Source organism: Pogonomyrmex barbatus, unplaced genomic scaffold, assembly GCF_055798465.1.
Source record: "Pogonomyrmex barbatus isolate J1 unplaced genomic scaffold, ASM5579846v1 scaffold6, whole genome shotgun sequence".
Classification (NCBI taxonomy): domain Eukaryota; kingdom Metazoa; phylum Arthropoda; class Insecta; order Hymenoptera; family Formicidae; genus Pogonomyrmex; species Pogonomyrmex barbatus.
This window is the reverse complement of record NW_028297160.1, coordinates 7411516-7430239: the sequence shown is the minus strand read 5'-3', so window position 1 is coordinate 7430239 and position 18724 is coordinate 7411516. Positions and strand designations below refer to the sequence as shown.

At 35.5% G+C, this 18724-nt stretch overlaps 1 protein-coding gene across 8 annotated transcripts in view; it reads right to left on the bottom strand.

Annotated features, from left to right (window-relative positions):
• Positions 1-15289, bottom strand: part of by (focal adhesion protein tensin) — a 158663-nt gene extending 143374 nt beyond the window's left edge. For 7 of the 8 annotated variants that reach the window (XM_089082628.1, XM_089082632.1, XM_089082634.1 and 4 more), the window contains exon 1: positions 13544-15288. In XM_089082628.1, the coding sequence (XP_088938754.1) occupies positions 13544-13636 (93 nt within the window). In that variant the 5' untranslated portion in view covers positions 13637-15288. Of the gene's footprint in view, positions 1-13543 lie in introns of all 8 variants that reach the window. The other variant, XM_089082630.1, reaches the window with a different exon arrangement.
• Positions 15290-18724: the final 3435 nt, after the last annotated feature.

The following is an 18724-nucleotide window of genomic DNA, read 5'->3' as shown; positions in this document are numbered from 1 at the left end:
ATGTAATTAATTAACTTCAAAGTGAATAACAATTATAAATATATCTGTATGTATTTTAATCAAAGCAGATATTTTGCACGTGTTTGTATTTTACCCGTGTTCAAAAATGATGGAAGATGGAAATTTTTAAATACTATTTTATCGTGATATTTATATGAACATGGTCGATAAGGTATCTCTTTGACAAGGCTTAAATTGGAAAATATCTTATGCCAAATTTTAATTTAAACGTAATATTTAATTACTTTCAAATGCAGATCGAAAAATATATCATGTGGGCAAAGTTGAATTCTGCACTGCGTATATTTTATATGAACTATATTGCTCGTTGTCAGAATGATATAATTTTTTAATTATTTAAACATTATGATTGTGTTTCGATGAAATTCTGTCGCAAGATAAAATTGTAAAGTGCGGATCATATACGGTGATTAATATTTGTAATTAATTATATTTTTGCGAATTTTGCATATTGTGTTACATGCAAAAATCATATCTAAGAAAAAGAGGAAGAGGAAATCTAGGAAATTCAATAATTTAATTCTTAATTCCGTCGTTATGCGTTATGTTATCAGATATTAGTCAGTAACATATTTTTTAAATAATAGACATTTAAAAAAAAATTAAATAAAAAAATTAAATCAATTATTATTTATATAGTTATAAAATAAAAAAAATAAAAATATAGATAATAAAAAATATAATATTTTATAAAGATCTTTCAAATGAATGGAGATCTAGGCTAAAATTAAATTTAATTCGAAATTTCAAATTTTTATTATAAAATGTATCGTTAGCATTCAAATTATTACGCAATAAAGAAACAAAAATTATTCATATATTTTGTCCGATGCAAAAAGATATACATTAATGCTTTATAGTTATCAATTAAAATACATTTATACATTCGCGCGCGAGATATAAATTAATATTCATAGCATATGTTTTTTTTTTTCACGAAACATCGAGGAATGCACAAGAATTCTGCAGGAAAATCACGTACGATAGTCCAGTTAATCGGATTTAAGTAGAGGTGAAATCCGCTACAGCGGTCTCTGTATAAATCGAGACCCGTGATCGACGCGATGAACGCGGGGGAATGATGCGGTCAAGATAACCGGAGATAATGACCATAATGCCGTAACGTTCTGAATTGGAGAAAATATAGTTTCAACAAATTACGCGGGAATATCGCTGGATGATATGTGTCACGTGAATCGCGGTTCTTACAAGAATGCGGTATTGGTAGTTGTTGAAGCGATGGGCTTTTCTGGCACGTTACAGCTGCGATTTCGCAACTAACGACGTAATGAACGGCAATGTTGATACGTCTTATTGATATCTGTAATCTCGGAAGTCGTTAATTTTCTCGTCCTGATAGTTTCTACTGTGGAAAATTTAATTGCTGTAGTAATGCAACGGAGCCGGAACGCTCGCGAAACGAGCGTCTTGCAGTCTTGTTTTGCAAGTTTCCGTAAAATTAAATCTTTTCCTTACAATCTTGTGTTACGTAAAGAAATTTTATTACGCGCAGTTTCCAAACTCGATACTTTTGTTATATAATATGTTTTTATGTAGAATATGAACGCTGCATTTTTCGCATCATATCAGTTTGGAAAATTTGAGAAAAATGTTTTCTCAAATTTTCAGTCTCAGTGTGTTTGATAAAAATATAGTAGAATTGATCTTCACGCGGAATCAGTAACAAGACGAATTGTTAGGAAAGGGATATCCTTTCACTTGAGAAGAGGACCGAATTTCCAGTGATCCGAGATTCATCCGGAAATTCCGTCCCGTAAATTAATTCCAGCCATAAATTCTGATCTTCACCTTTGTTCTCTCAAGTAGCAAAAGGGATCGCGCGCCATAATCATGCTTTTCGTGGGAATCCAAGCGGTTGTCCTCGCCGTATAAGTCAGCACGCGACCATTACGTACACTTTGATCCTTCAGCTCGATTACGCCCTTGTCGAGGCTAATGGTCCAAACAGGAAGCGCAAGCATGCTTACACATTTATCCAGATGATCACATTCCGTTTTGCATTTCTGCGTGGTGCAGGAAATGCATTTTTAACACATAGTCCTTTCTTCGAACAATTAGTATAATGTTTCAAATACGACGGATTTTTTCCTGACATAAAATTATATTTATATATATGTACAAATTACTAATAAATATTATATCATCAAACAATATTTAATTTATGTATTGCTAGCTCGAATGATAATAAAAGGATTTTATTCGAAATATGTGATAATGCTTTATGATAATATTTTCGAACTAAAGAATAAACAAAATCATTTTTCATGTATAAAAAGATATTGCTAGAACTTTCGGCAATAAAGCAATTTGATCGAAAGATTTTTCCAACGATTTACAACAACTTTAAATCGCATTTTGATATCGGCGCGTACTTTGATCCGTCTAAATAGTGGTCCAATGTTTAGTGGCCCATTATCCTTAGGTCTGTTCTCGATATCGTTGATGAAGTGAAACGCCTAGTCGGCATCGTAACCGAACGATAAATTGTGGAACTAAGAGCTTCTCCATAATTCTGGAAACGATTATGCGATCCATACTTTTAGTATTGAAGTGTTTATCCGTTCTTTAACGGTTGATTATTCACTGCTGAGTGCTAGCCTAATTATTGATGCTGCGTCTCAAAAATGTTAATTCCTCTTCAGACTTCTACGTATAAAAGAACTCAAAGTAGTTAAAGTCTTAGGTTAAAAGGGACTTTTAGGAATATTTCGAAATTTAACAGAATCATCGTATACACATTTATAAATAAAATAAAGTTGAGTACATGAGTATTTAGAGTCTTTTTTGATGTCGAAATAGTAAAATTAAACGCGGAAATCGCCAGAATATAAATCAAAGAAGAAAAATAGAAAATTTATAGCATGTGTGCAGGTCATAATTCAAAAAAAAGGCATCGCAAAGACGTTGCTACTGAGAAGTTATACAAAGTTTTATCTGATCGATTTAGCCAAACGTCATTACCATATGAGCCTTAACCGATCTTTCTTCACCTTTCACCTTATTATACATTATAAAACGTGTTTTTCGCTTGGTACTTCTTTGTAATTCTGTTTTCTGTATAATATATGATTAAAAAAAAAATCATCGTCACATCTTACTCGCATTATATACATTTTTGAATATAATATTTACAATAGTTGCAGAATTTCAAATAAGGACAAATTAACATCGTTATTAAATTCTGTAATTTTCATTATTCTATAGACGTTCCTTATTTGTTTTGTATAAAAAATAAAAGTCAATCACAATTTTCTCTCTATCTGAAATTCTATTCCGTTTATTATCATCGAAGTCAGTCACGATAATCTATTCACGATAATCTTTCGAAATCCTTGTCGACTTGCGTCACTTGTCTCTTCTCGGTGATTATGTGGGCGTCCGAGGGAAAAAGATTACTACTACCGGGGTTTGTTCACTGACACGGAGGTCCTTAGTCTCGCATTCTCCTCGGATGTGCCGTTAATTGTACGCGAAGGAACAGCACGCACATCCCATTCATTACCTTAGTTATTTCATCCGACAGTCGCGCAGGTACGATTCTGTACGACGAATTCCGAGTCCCTTTCCCGGCTCGTCCTCATTATTGCCGTCGTCTTCTTCTGAAATCATCCGGCGACCCGTGTTCACCTCGGCGACTGCCATGACGAAGTGGGTTCGCCGAGCTGATTACCGAGAGATCGCAACGATCTCGTCAATGAAAACAGAGTACGCTCGGGAAATATTCCGACACGATCCAACTGGAGAAAATATAATTGCGGGGCTTTCGCAAGCCGAGATCGCGAACACGCTGTTCTGTGTTCACCCCTCATGATTCGATCGCCTCGCTGCGATTTCTTCCGATTTCTGCGCTATCTGTTTACACGCACTGCACAACGCAATTCTGTGTTTGTCGAAGCTGCATCGACAAAATAAATACGATTAATACGGAATCGGACGAGATTGCGCCGTTGTTTGCGCTTTTGATAAATGTCCATGGGCGTGAACGATTTTATTTTTATCCACGTTTGTTGGTTAATCTAATGAGCAATCTTGAAAAACTTGTGATAGAAAAAGTAATCGTGCTGCTTCTAGATTTTGTATTACATAGTGTCTAATCGCCTCAGAAATAATACTGCGTTTATTATAATTTAAAATACAGATGGAGGTTTCATAAAACTGCATTTATTTTATGAATTCTCACTTCCTCGTATTCATTATCCATTCATGAGTTATAGTTATATAACTCCATCAACGGGATTGCAATAAAGTAGTAGTTAGAAATACTTATTGCCATAAATACTATAAGCAGTTTATCCATTTGTACAAAATCATATCGTTACAGTATCCATAATGAACGATTTATTTACATCGTTTTGAAAAAGTGGTTTGACAACTACACTACAAGTCTCGCAAGTATTTAAAAATTCGCCTCGACTTTTATGATCTCATTTGGTCGATCTCTTGTTCGTGCTGGAAGGACCATTGTTATCCGTCGACCAATCAAAATTAACGATCGAAAAAACGCTTTAACGTCTGCAATTAAATTCCATCATTTGCGCCATCACGTAATTCTGTGAAGATTACACGCTTTTGAACTTCTCTCTAATTCAGAATGATATGATATGAGAACAATAAACATAACTACTCAAGCGTTAAATATTTCACTCGCAGGCCTGGAAAGCTCTGTGAAGAAGCTGAGAATGAGGGTAAGATGAAAGTCGAGAACGAGATGAGAACGAGATGGAGACCGAAGAACGTGAAAAGTCGTAAACTATTTTTGTTAGACGCGGCCAACCGATCATAAACTCGGGGCGTATCGTCGTTGCTGCGAGAGATTTTTCCCACATATATCGGTTTGAGACGATCGTAAATACGCTTTGCATTCGTGAGGAATAGCACGGGAAAACTCCACGCTTTACTCCTTGACATTTCCCGGTATTGTCTGGCAAATTATCATATTACACGTATGCGCAACGACACACCGCTGACGCTTTCAGATTTGCTTTTTCGCTGATATAAAATATTCAGCTGATGGACTATCGTGTGCTTACACAAAAAGAGGTGTGTATCGCTGCCACCGTCTCGCGATCTCTGCATTATGCGTTACATTTGCGCAGAATGACTCATCAATTATTAATATTCAAATGCTTAACGAATATGATATGAATATCTAACGAGATCACTCATGAGAAAATACTTTTTAAAAGATTATTAGATAATTATATAAAAAAAGAAACATTCAAAAATTAATAAAAATTGAAATCGTAAGGTTGTTACGTTATACTAATTATAAAGCAATTTCCATGCTAAAACATTCTAAGTCTAATTACATATTAATAAGTATATGTCATTTGCCACACATGAAGTTTTCCATTTTTTGGAAGTCTACAACACTTGGCAAAATGGCGCATTAATTATTTAAAAGAATAAACTAATGATTCGATACTGCATGCGAAGATTCTGCTCTTTAATCACTTCTTTATTGCCATTGCTCAACGTCCAGATTTCATATCTATGCACTGATGTCTCTCTCACAAAACATGAAACGGAAAAATTGCGGAGATTGATGAGCAACAGCGATGTCGTCATTGAAATTTGTCATTTTGTATCGTTAGGAGTATGTAATTAATATAGCAAAAATCATTTTGCGCGTCTAACATTAATTATACTGTATTATACGATATGATTACAGGTTGTCTGACGAAAATATCTATCACCATAAAATCGTACGTAAATAGATATTTGATCAAAACCTTGACTTATTACATGTGAATAACAAAAGTTCACTTGCTGCAATTGGCGAATCAATGTTGACAGCGTATAGTTACTTAGAAAGTAAAAATCATGTAAGGCTACAAATTTAACTAGGCTTTATCCCCAAGAAAGATATGATTATTTTAAGATAAATAATTATGTTAAAATAATCCTACCTTTCTTGAGAAAGATATGATTATTTTAAGATAATTATTTATCTTAAAATAATCATATCTTTCTCAAGAAAGGTAGGATTATTTTAAGATAATTATTTTTCGACATTAGTAAATTTTTTATTTCTTATACAATCAATAAACGGCTATTAAGTGATTATAATTAAATCGTACGATAAAATCCATTATTTGATTCCCACAGTGTACGCGCATTATTATAATGCTTGACATTGGCAGAGAACACTTCCTGCCACAAACATCAATTAACCTTAGAGAACAATACGGCACATAATTTCGTTGTCGCCTATAGAACAATGACATATAAAAATATAAAATAAATATCGCAAATTTTATTAACTGATTGTCACGGCGACAATGGGCAATCAAAATGTGCCAGACAATAACAATACATAATTTTGCATGATATTGTTAAGGAAGCACATTTAATATTAAATAGCTATAAGACATCTATTATACATAATTATATTTTACGCATACAGGTATGAAATTTCTGACGCATGAAATTTCCGCGGCATTGATTTTCCTGACTAAAACACTCGCAAAAGTTTTATTCTACATTATTCATAATTAACGGTGAACAATTAATTCTAAAAAAGAAGGTGTAAGGATAAGATTTTATGAGCGTTCTTACGCTAAGAAGTCTAATACTGTTTCACTGGGAAAGTTAATCGTTCACTGGACACTGCTATGCGAGAATACGTCGTGTGTCCAAATTGTGGAACTTTTAATTGCAAATCGTCGTACAAGTGCAATTAAGGAATTTCAAGAGGTCGACCATCGTCGTTGCCAATGGTGCAGAAGTCGAGACGTCGGTTGTGATATCGCGCGATTTAATCTCCTTGTATCTGTCTGTCCATTTTCTTTTTCCTTCTCATGCATTCCTCACGACTTAATGCTCGTTAAGGGCCTCTTTAACACCGTCATGCTCTTTCTTTCCACCGGATATTGCTTACATTTAATCTGTGATAAAGAGTGAAACGATAAAAAAGCGAGTCTTTGCATACAAGCGAGAACGAACATTTGATTGCTATTTGTAAAAACGTACCATTTTAATACATTTGCATAAACGAGAATTTTACGTGTATTACATCTATTGTCATATCTTTATTTGACTAAGTAAAAGTATGATTTTTAATAAATTCGTAAAAGTAGCTCTGTAGATATATCGTTTACTAAAGCTTGATTGAAAAGTTGCCTGATACGATAAATTTCCAGTTTCGCGATAAAGGTTTAAGTAAATATAAATAATTTATGGTAATGTTTATTTCAAACTATATTACACATTTCATAGTAAGATCGACATATGTATTTGAAATTGCAAATTATTTATATAGCTATATAAATATTGCGAACATTCTTATTTATATTTGAATCACTATTATAAAAATTGTCTCTATTATTGAAATTAATACAAACACATCAGTTTGACATTTTAAATTAAAAGCACATCCCTTTGAGCGCCAAGTATTCGAAGAGGCAGGAAATTTATTAAAGCAATCACCTTGGCTTCTACTCGGAAGCTTGCAGCTTGCAATTCAATTTAATTGCAGGCGGGAAACGAGAGTCACTCACTTGTAATACAACTTTAATCTCAAGCGAAAGCGATATAATTGTTTTATGAAGTTAATCTCTTGTTTCTATTAATAACATTTAAAATCATTATTACTAAATATTATTTTTAGGAAAAAATTAGGAAGTACAGCTATTATTGTTTCCTTATATATTTTTTATTTTAAACATTTAGCAAAACTTGACGATTTTGCAAAATTACAATATTTTCAAGATCTATATATTATTTTATAGTATAAGGAATCAATTTAGGAATAAAATATGTAACAGAAATAATATTATATGCATAAATATTTATATTTAAATAAATTTTAATAAAAATATAATATTATATATTAAATCAAAAACATGCTTTGCGATTTTAAATGTTAATGTGAAAATATGCGCGACAAGACTGACGGATAAAAATACATCGTCGCTGCGAAAGCAGACAAAAATCGTCGTGTTGTTATTTTTAACGTTATATTCAGAAATGAAGAAGTCTTTGTCTTTACTCTGCGATCTAAATCGACGTAGACGTCCCTGATGCCAAAAATAGGACAAGGGTGAAACTGCGTAAATGACCGACTCATTCTAATCTCGTTAAAACTTTCTCCTGAATTTGACTTTGATTAATCCCAATTATTGAAAAAAAGTCAAAGAAATTTGTGAGTACATACTATTAGAAAATACTGAAGCAAAGCTCTTAATTAAAAAGAATTAATAATTGCATGTATAAAAGAGAAAAATTTAATTAAATATAGGATAATAAAAATGATATATCTTTAGAGATTTGTATAATTTCCGCAAATTATATTGCATATTATATATATTGTATATAATTTATGAAAGTCAACAAATTTATATTGGAGACATGCAAATAGACATGTATGTTTCGTACGATTGATTTTTATATTCTGCACAGCATTGGATCTATCGAGAACTCTCATAACCGCATATTACGATCGATCGATTCCTGAAAACTCCAACAGACACGATAATCTTCGTCGAAAGGTCAGCAGACACGCTCACGATTTCGCAGACCCGTAGGCTTTCAATTCGCATCGAGGATTAGGAAATTTATGTAATTATCATGGTCCCAGGATCATCGACTTCGTAAGTGTGCAAAGCTATCAATTACGCATTATATGCACTTGCTAGATTTTCATACGAACTGGTTTGCTTGAAAATTTAGTTTATCCACGATAAGATCTCGCAGTTATAACTATGCTTGTATTTTGGGTATCGAGATACATATGGAAAAGCTAGGTAGTAAGGTAATATTATGACAGCGCCAACGAGGTGTAAGAAAAATACGTGTGCGAAGAGCAAACAACGTAAGGTATTGAGCAAAGCCCGGAGTAAACGTTCCGCAAGCGGAGTGAATTCATACGCGTAGGTAGAAACCGACAACGTGCGAAGAAATCTAACCTTTCAAAAGATATATATTGCATCGCTTGCTTACTAACGCTTAAAAAATGCTTGGAAAATGTTACAAAATATACAGATAATTACTTAAACCATGATGAGATAATATTTCGTGTAAGATAGTAAAACAGAGGAAAGCATTCTTTCTCTCTTAGTTTTCGATTTTCAACTATCGAGAGTTGTGGTATCTTTTTTGTTAAATTTTTCTAGTTTATCTCTGCTATTTTTTTAATCTTATTGCATATAACATAATTATATGTATATTAAAAATATATATTAGGTGCTATTTCAATTCTAAAGTTACATCTCAGTGAACAGAATATCTAAAATCGACGCATAAGATAACTTCAAGATATCTTTCAGAAATTCTTTATATGAGATATCTTAAAGATGTTTCTTAAAGAATTCTTAAAGATATCTTAAAGTTGTCTTACGCGTTGATTTTACACATTCCGCCCATTGGGATCTTGAGGTAAAAAAATACTTATTGTTTGAAATTTCAAGACGTGAATATCTTCCTGCACACGAGAAATCGTCACCTCTCCGTGGAGGAACGAATTGTCACGTGGGCGAAGGAAAAATCGACTGTGCCCCAAGGGCCCGCTAATTTAATCGCCAGTCTTTACATCGCGGAGCGATGCACTACGATGGTGGGCGTTATTTCGTGCAACGCAGGTGTATCGTCGCGCGTCGGTACCGATAATAGTACGGTTATAATAACAGAGAGCGGCTCTCGCTACGCTACGAGCCGCGGCGTTTAGAAACGCCGACGCGCTGCCGCTGGAAAGTCGCGGTGGTCGGACCGGACTTGAAGCACCGGCGGATGCATGCAATGGGGAAAAACATTTTCTCGTCGTACGTATCTCTCATACAATCTTCCGTCTGTAGACCTGTCCGATACCGCTTTAGCGAGATCCTTCTTCTATAGGGTGTCTATATGAATCAAGAATTCCATACGAAATCTTCTGTATTGTTGTAGAAACTTTATATCTTTCTTATGATCATCTTCTTTTCACAATTTAAATATGAATACTAACTAAATAACGAGGAATAATATTTTCAGTCATGTAACAGAAGAGCACATATTTAAAACTGTATTTTGCGGAAAATGTAAAATAGTTTTATTTATTAATTTATTTTATTAAAGGAAGGGAACATTTGTTTGGTAGATAATATTTTTGCAAGCCTGAAATTCCATTACTCGACGCGTCCACCGTATGTGTGTTCGCGCGGATCACACATGCATCGTTTTTTGCGTTCACGTATTTATATCGTTTTATACAGGTAGAAACAGCGCTCCGGTTTCTAATCGTTCGATGGAATATCGTATCGCGTTTGAAGTAGCGCTTTAATGAAAATGCCGTAGCGTGCCTCCGCGGGTGGCTTAGTATTATTTGATTGCCGGTCTTTTAACATTCATGATTTTCCTTCTCTACCAACCGACGATTTACTCTCAGTTTATTTCCGCTCGCGATTAGCGTTATTGAAGTCGAGATATCGAGTCGAATGGAAAATTCTGCATGCGCATTTGTTGGAATTGAATTTTACCTTCCCCATTAATTCCATTTTCCAAATTCATAATTGATTGAAACAAACCGTCGGAACTTCCACCGTTCCGTATTTTCGTAATAACCGATCCGGGCACTCGATTACCGGTATGTTTATTTTTGCGACTTGTGTACGCGCGCATTTCATTGTAACAATGCTGTTGTAAACGATAATCAAATACGGAAATGTAGAATGACGTGAATTGATCACGTAATGAATCGCTCGCGAATTAACTCGTTTCTTGTCACTGTGATGCGTTTTTCATGTTTTCTCCATAAAGAAATTCGATTCGATCGAAATGTACAATTAGTGTAGTTGTCGATTAACATTAATTTCAACGTGACAGCTTATCATTTGACGTTGTATTTTAATATATGTATACGTGAGCACATCTGTTAGGACAGCTTGTACGATGCATGTGGTATGCGGCAAGCAGAAACTTGAAACACGAGCTCTTCGCACGAATGCTGGTCTCGTGCCACCTAGAGAGAATTTTTTGCTTCCTAAATTGTAATTCTATCAGAAATATGATGTCACTGTATTTCAATATCACGAAATATTACTACAATACTCTGCAAAAGTGTATATAATTTAATTAATAATTGATTTTTAATTATAATTACTGGAATTGGATTTCGCTTTCGGGATTAATAATTGTTAACTGTTACGATTTATTCTCTTAGAACGATATATTTTCATAATACATTATTGGTAAGTTTTATAAATGTTGTTTGTACTTTGATGAGAGAGTTTCACGTCACAAAAATATTTTACAGCAAGAGACCAATTTAAATAAAATATCTGAATTCTCATTATGTGCAATGTATTAAATTTGGATAATAAATATTCATGAATTTCATATAAATAATTTGTAATGGTTATGCTTCCTCAGAATTTGTAAACGTGCCTGGAAATATCACCGTGCTTTTGTAGCAATTGTAAAACAATATCATAATCGTGCAGCAGTCGTTTGAGCGTGTAATGAATATCACGACTCGAGGCTTGTTGTAATTTTAACAAGTGGCTAACACCGCATCTGTTATTACTGGTTTAATTGCCGGGTCGTGCCCGAGATCTCGTCGAATCGATGATGGTACCCGCGGGGCGTCCATCGAAAGGGATCCGGAACCGAGAAAAAGGCCGTCCTAGAAAATTAATAAATCAACTAACCGATAGAGAGAAGAAACGTGGACCACCACGGCATCCCTTCGTCATCTCGAGATTTCATATCTCTTGATCTTATGGCATCCCGGGACGAACGCAACTGCCTAATAACCGTCGCCTTAAGAGGAAACTCTTCTACATTCCCATACTCTATATAGAAGATTTCTTTGTTGTGTTGTATTATTTATTAACGACGTGATATGATCTACGAACGTTTTTGTTCGACTTTTTTCTATAAACTTTATCGATAGAAAAGAATAATTGATGATAACAAGAAAGGAAATAGATGGAACATAATAATTATATAATAATTAATGGCAGAAAATATTGCAATTTATCATTATCTCAAGCAAGTTGATTTTAGTTGGTGTTACTTTTTAGAAAAATGATATTAAAAAAGTATAAATATAAAAAACGACATGAAATGAAATAATTAAAATATCATTTTTTATTTGCAAAAAATTATATTAAAAGAATTCTATTTGATAATAATGCGTTTTTTTATATCATAAAAATCAAATTTAACTATATCAGCAATTTATACTTGCTATTAATTGTAAATTTTAAATTGAACAATATAAAGATTCCTATTGCAATCATAATTCACCATATTATTGCAAGGTTATTTTTTCTCTCTTATAATTAGTTGTAATTATTTAATCACTCAAGAATTTAATTACTCAGAAATGATCGTACTTGAATACTAGGCATCATTTCATAAGTCAATTATGTAAACTAAATTTTCCACGTACATAAGAAGAACATTCTATGTTTTATCTACATATCGTAATCATAAAATATCAATAAAATAGCACTGTGTATTAAGGTACTTTCTCACTTTATTTCAAGTTGCTCATTAGGAATTTGACAGCTATAAAACAGGAGGGCCATGTGCCACTATATTAGATAGATGATTGGAGCAATATCACAGTTTTCATTCCCAGCCTCATTATGAATTCCATTGTGCCTTTATCAAGTTTTTAAACGACATGGGAAACTTCATAAACATAAATTTACATGCTATAAAAATTTTCATATATTTTGTGCTATTTTTTGAACACATTTTTTGAACACATGGATGACAACTCGCTTTTAATTATTTATTTCATTATTTTATTATATATACACACACACACGCGCGCGCGCGCGCGCGCGCACACACACACACACACACACACACACACACACACACACACACACACATATATATATATATATATATACAGGATGTTCCGCGAGACTTCTGCTACCGCTCATAAAAAAATAGATGGGATCGAGATGAACATAAAAGTCCCATATTATTTTGTGATATTCGCAATAATAAACAAAATATTAATTATTAAAAATCATCGTAGTCCGGCCCACCGGCAAGCGCGCGATAAAATACTCTCACCCGGCGATCATCGTTGATAAGCGCGTGAGAAATTGTTTATTTCAAACGGCAATAACTACGCACGAGACGCTTGAAGTAAACAATTTTTCACGCACCTATCAACAATGATCGCCGGGCGGGAGTATCTTACTGTACTATATACATATATACATATATATTTCTATAAAATTTTAATAAATTAACTTTCACATCTAATTTTTCTGTTAGTCTTTAAAAAAATTCTTCTAATAAAACAACTACAACTAAAAATACATGTTTTTTTAAATATATAATACTCTTACATGATATTTTTTTTAATTTTATTTTAACGATATATATTCACGCTTCCTTGCTTTAAAGCTTGAAGAAACGCTTCAAAAGAGTTAGCGCAAAAACTGTACTCCAATGTATCCCACGGAAGAAAACGATTCAAATATATCGAATCTGCGCTTGATTCGTCACGAGATTCACGCGAGAAAGAAACTCGCGGAAAACTTTTCGAGAGGAATCTTACCTTGACAAGCAGGTGAATCGGTTGACTGACGCTGAGTGGCTTGCCCCTCCTGGCCTTTCCGCCTCCACCACCTAAACACTTTATCCACGGCATTCTTGGAGCGTTTCCTCGCCTCCGCCTGTTATTCGCAATTCCCTTCTCTCTTCCCTCTTCGCTTTCGTATGATTCTCCTTTGGCTTCCGTCTTCTTCTCCGCTGCCCAAGATTCCCAGGACTTCTCACTTGTCTTCTCGAAACTCCTTCATGTCCAGTGCATCGTGCGATTTATGACGTGATTCCCTTCACCTCAAGGAGTTTACGATCGCAGATTTTTGGAATAAATCTGTCATATGTCCGTGGGACGAGAAAATCGGAAAATCGATAGTAATGTCTCCAAAGTTCTAAAACCTTCGTAATAATTCGATGCGTATTTCTGAAAATATTCTCGATGCTTTTTTTAGCACTCGACGCGGATAACTTCCGTGATAACGTTATTGCAGAGATTTTGAAGATAGTTCGTGCACAATTTATGAAATTATTTCCCTTGAGCACAAGTTCCAGAGAGAATATTTTTGCATCAATGCAATTTATATTTTCTCGGTGAAATGAATTTTTATTTTATGAAATATTTTCAAGTTGTTCGTGAAGAGGATTTCCGTGATTCTGGTTTTCGCATTTTCACAAGAGTTGCCGCGAGGCGGGAAACTTTCAGCAAAGTAAGTACGGCTGAAATTGCGAAGATCTTTCCGGGACGCTTGTAAAGAATTGGTTTCGTCTCAAGCGTTGTGGAAGTTTTATCCACGCGGCAACTCTAAACGCTTGACCTCTTCGAGGATTTCATAATAGCTGCATTCACACCTCTGCGGAAGTATCTTCAGGGTCAGTTGGCGTAAACGTTTTTAAGAATAACCGCAAAATATTTCACATGCGATACTGAAAGTCTGAATAGGCACGTTTCAAATTTTCCGCCCTTTAAAAAACTCTTCTTTGACTTTTCTTATGCTACTTTAAAGCCGCTTTGCTCGAAAAAGTCTGTATTGAATCTGTAGAACAGCGACAATTCGATAAGAATATGACTTTGATTTATTCTAGTAAATGCAATTAGCAATGCAATGAATTCGAAGCACTCAGTTCATTCGATGAAAACATTCAATGTCGTTATTGCTTTATTATACGATCTCTATTTTTTTTTTAAATCAAAATTTTTGCTACATTTCACTCCGGTCATCGATTATTATTTCCAGATGAATTTCTTTATTAACAAAGTGCCAAATTTACTTTTATAAAATTGAGTTTATTTTTATTATAATATTATCAATTAACAAATGAAAATAATAAACAGAGTTCACGATCATTGAAACTTGTAGTTTATAATTTTAGATCACTCGATTTTTCAATTTTTTTTTCTTTTTTTGTTTTTCTCTACGTCGAAAAAAATCAGCACACATCGATCTTCCGATTCGATAGAATTTAATTCGATGGAACGGATGCCATGATCGTCAGACATGTCGTCCCTTCGAGAGCCGATCCCGCTTGTTTAATTCTTTAGTCGCACTTCCGGCGTCATCCATATCATTCCTGACGCTCGACGCGATAACGTGAGTCCACAACGGGAGGGAAGAAACGGGAAGAAAATTTGTTGTTACTTCGAAGATGCGCGCGAATGGAGTTTTCCTCCTGGCTTTTCCCTCACGTGGCACCGCATCAGCGTAAAACGAGCGACGTCCGCTCTCGCGCGCGGCTCTCGCAAGACTGGCGGCTGTCCAGCTCGCTATCGTCGATTTTATACGCGCCTTGTCAGCGCACCCGGACTGGGTCGCGGTTCACGTTATCGCGGAAAACGTTCGAGAGGAACATGTCACTTCTTCAATCGATCTCTATTCTCACGATGAAATATGCATCATATTTTTAAGAAAAAATTTACGATAAGGGAAAATTGACATTCTACAAGTCGCGAAATTAAAGGGATCGCACCCCTCCCCTCTCCCCCCACACACACACACACACACACACACACACGCACGCACGCACCGTCGAACGAGAGATTATATTTTATTAAATAAATTTATCGTATTATAATTATAAAAACTCTCAGAAGCGATATTATCAAAATCGATTGAACTGCAGTCGCAATGATATAAAACGTTTTTGCACATATGAATCGTGCTCTGATTTTCGGCAGACAGTTATGAAATATTTATAAAGTCATTATCATTTATTATCGTTTATTATGGATATATCAAAGGCTTATTACATTATCGTATTGCGTTACACCACACGAGCCCACAACGCCATTCCTCATCTCATAACGGCGACATGTCAAATTTTAATCGATATGTCCTGAGAAATTCAGATCATAGTCGTTCATTCTCATCGATCATAATATGTTATAAAACACTGTCTAGTTTTCTTATCGTATGGTCCTGCACCAGAAGACTGTTTTAATTAATTTTTCATAGTGACTCACATAAACTTACAGAAAATTCGTCGTCAAATATATTCAACTCGCTGATGTAGTTTATCATTAATATCGCAAATCCTATTTTAGTCTTCCATCACTGTACTAAAAATGCATCAGCATCTGCAAATCTATAATTGATGTGCAACCATTTTGATCAATAATATATATCATCTTATGATATTATATAGACAAACTGTGTTCCGAGAGCGCAACCGAGCTAAACGGTTTGCCGAACGAAAAGCAGATCCTGTTGCGATAAAGGATAAGATCTAATTGAAAAATATCAGAATTTTTTTATCTTCCTTTTTCTTGTTCTTTTCCCTCACGTCGTTCGTACCACGGGATTATTAATGTGCTCGCCATACGCCGCTACGTCTCGATCGTTACGCTTATACGAAAGTCGTGTGTCGTATCGCGTGCCAGTCGCTATTATTTACGGCTCGACCCCGCGTTACGATGCAGGGCCCTCACGATCTCCCGTCGGGGCCCACCCCGGGTCAGCGGCACCCTCTCGTTGCGGAATGCGGCCTGACAGATCGCGGATATCTACGTGTTTATGCCGATAAACTCATTACCGATTCTTATCATCCATTAAAGAAACTCCCTCTTTCTCTCTATCAATTTTGCGGCTCGATTAATCCATCAGCTGTCTTAACATGACCGATCGAATGAAAGGTCGAATCGAGAATGGCGCGTGCGCGACCGGATGGCAGATAGAAGGAGAGAGAGAAAGAGAGGGAGTATTTATATTTTTTACACACAACAACAGTCCTCGCCGACCGGTTAGCTCCGCGGTCTGCCGACAACTGACAGAAAATGCCAGCCGGCATTACGAAGAGAGCCCAGAGAGCGGCCCTACCGACCAGGCGACCCCGAAGGGACCAACAATCCGTGTCGAATAGCAGCCGCAGCTCGGCTCCCTAGCATCTGCGACCGCTTGTGTGGAGTCTCCACGATGTCTGCCGGCGGTTTCGAGGTCGCTAAGCATCGATTCGGTTCCGGTTGCGCCGAGCGTTTACGGCACAACTTCCGCGGGGAATTACGTCGGAGGAAGTTAGCCCTTTGTGTTCCGACGGCGGCATACATAGCGCGCAGGTGCACTCCCTATGCACTCCCGCCCGGCTTCGCGAGTTAAGCACGCTGCATGGAGGTTTGTCAGATAGTTAAGGTATGTGAGAGGGTGAGCCCGTCCGCGAAATTGTTATTGCCTTCTATAAACGCGTAAACGCTGTTTGAACAACTTGGAGTTAATATTTTCCTCTCTAAGAGACACTATAGAGAAGTCTTGCAATTCCGATTATAATTTTATAAAAAGCGATTTCTACTTTTATTCATATCACAAAAGAGTTAAAAGCGAAATATCCCTATATCGTATTCCGCATAAATCTCCATCGCATTCTCAGCGATGAAAATACCACCTATACCTCACGAATCGATAATAAAATCAGATGTCCCACTGCTCAAAACGTGATACTTGGTATAATGCGGACTGTGTTACAAGAAGGGTATTAACGAGAAACACGTTTACATCTCGTCTTGCTGCAACAACGTGCAGTATGTTTGTATGCGTTTTGCGTGTTCTTTACGACAAGCACCTATATAGTCAGTGCCGTATTAATCTTCGTCTTTATGCTTTTATCGCATGGCACAAAGATGATAACGACAAAGTAACGAGCAATGAATAAATATAAAGAATTTGAAATAATATTACTCAAACCATTGTTTACAGTCAAAATAGAATTAAAAGCTTTGCGAAGTAAGATAAACATAAATCAGAAAATGTATTTTGAAGAAGATTCGAATATTTAAAATATTTTCATTAAAAATCATAAGCAATGTAAGCTTGTTATTTTATACGTTAAACTGTTGAGAGAATAGAGTTTATGGTCCATCAAGATTATTTAGTTGGAAAAAGAATTGCGTTATTAAAGCGTTGGTTATAAATTCCAAACGGTATATTCGATTAAAGAGAAAAAAGTACCAGTAAATAAAACAGTGCTCAGTTTGCGCAATTTGTGTGAAAGTTGACCTGAAATTTTCCATCAACAAATTGCGACATATTCGAAGCCTTCTACTACGTTAGTCCGGCTAAATGGCGCTAAAATTGATCAGCTTGGTAGCGCCTTTTACGATTCCAGCTAAACAAGTTATGGATCGGCCACGGAATTTTAGTTAATCCATTTACGCCACGCGAATTTTCGAAGACCGATGATAAAGTGCCGCTCGCGCAATGCATTAACGATATAGGAACTCGATTTTGTAGGCTATAATCCCCGCGTGAAAACGTTCTCGTCGCGTTAAAAGAATCGCCAAATCCCCATTTCCGACTTTATGATTTAAAAATTCCTGGCTCGTCACTCTCGGAAAACAGACGTGCAATTTTCCGGACGGAGATCTACGCGCGCGACAGTCATGAATTTTCTTGTCCTTCTTAGCGACGTCCGCCGCAGATAGAGTCGCTAATTAAGTTTGCACAGCACTGCGGTCGCATATAAGGCGGAGAAGTATGTAACTTTCAGTACAGAGGGAGATAATGCGAGTGGAATACTTAATATTGAGCGCGTAAGCCACAGTACTTATATAAGTATACATGCGGATATATAGGATGATTCATTTAATGTCATCGTGTTGGATATTTTTTTTCACAACTACTTCAAATATTTTATTTAACATTTTAAAAATTTATAAATGTATCCGAGCGTGTGAAGTCGCGGATAACTAAAAAGCCTTAAAAGACTTTCC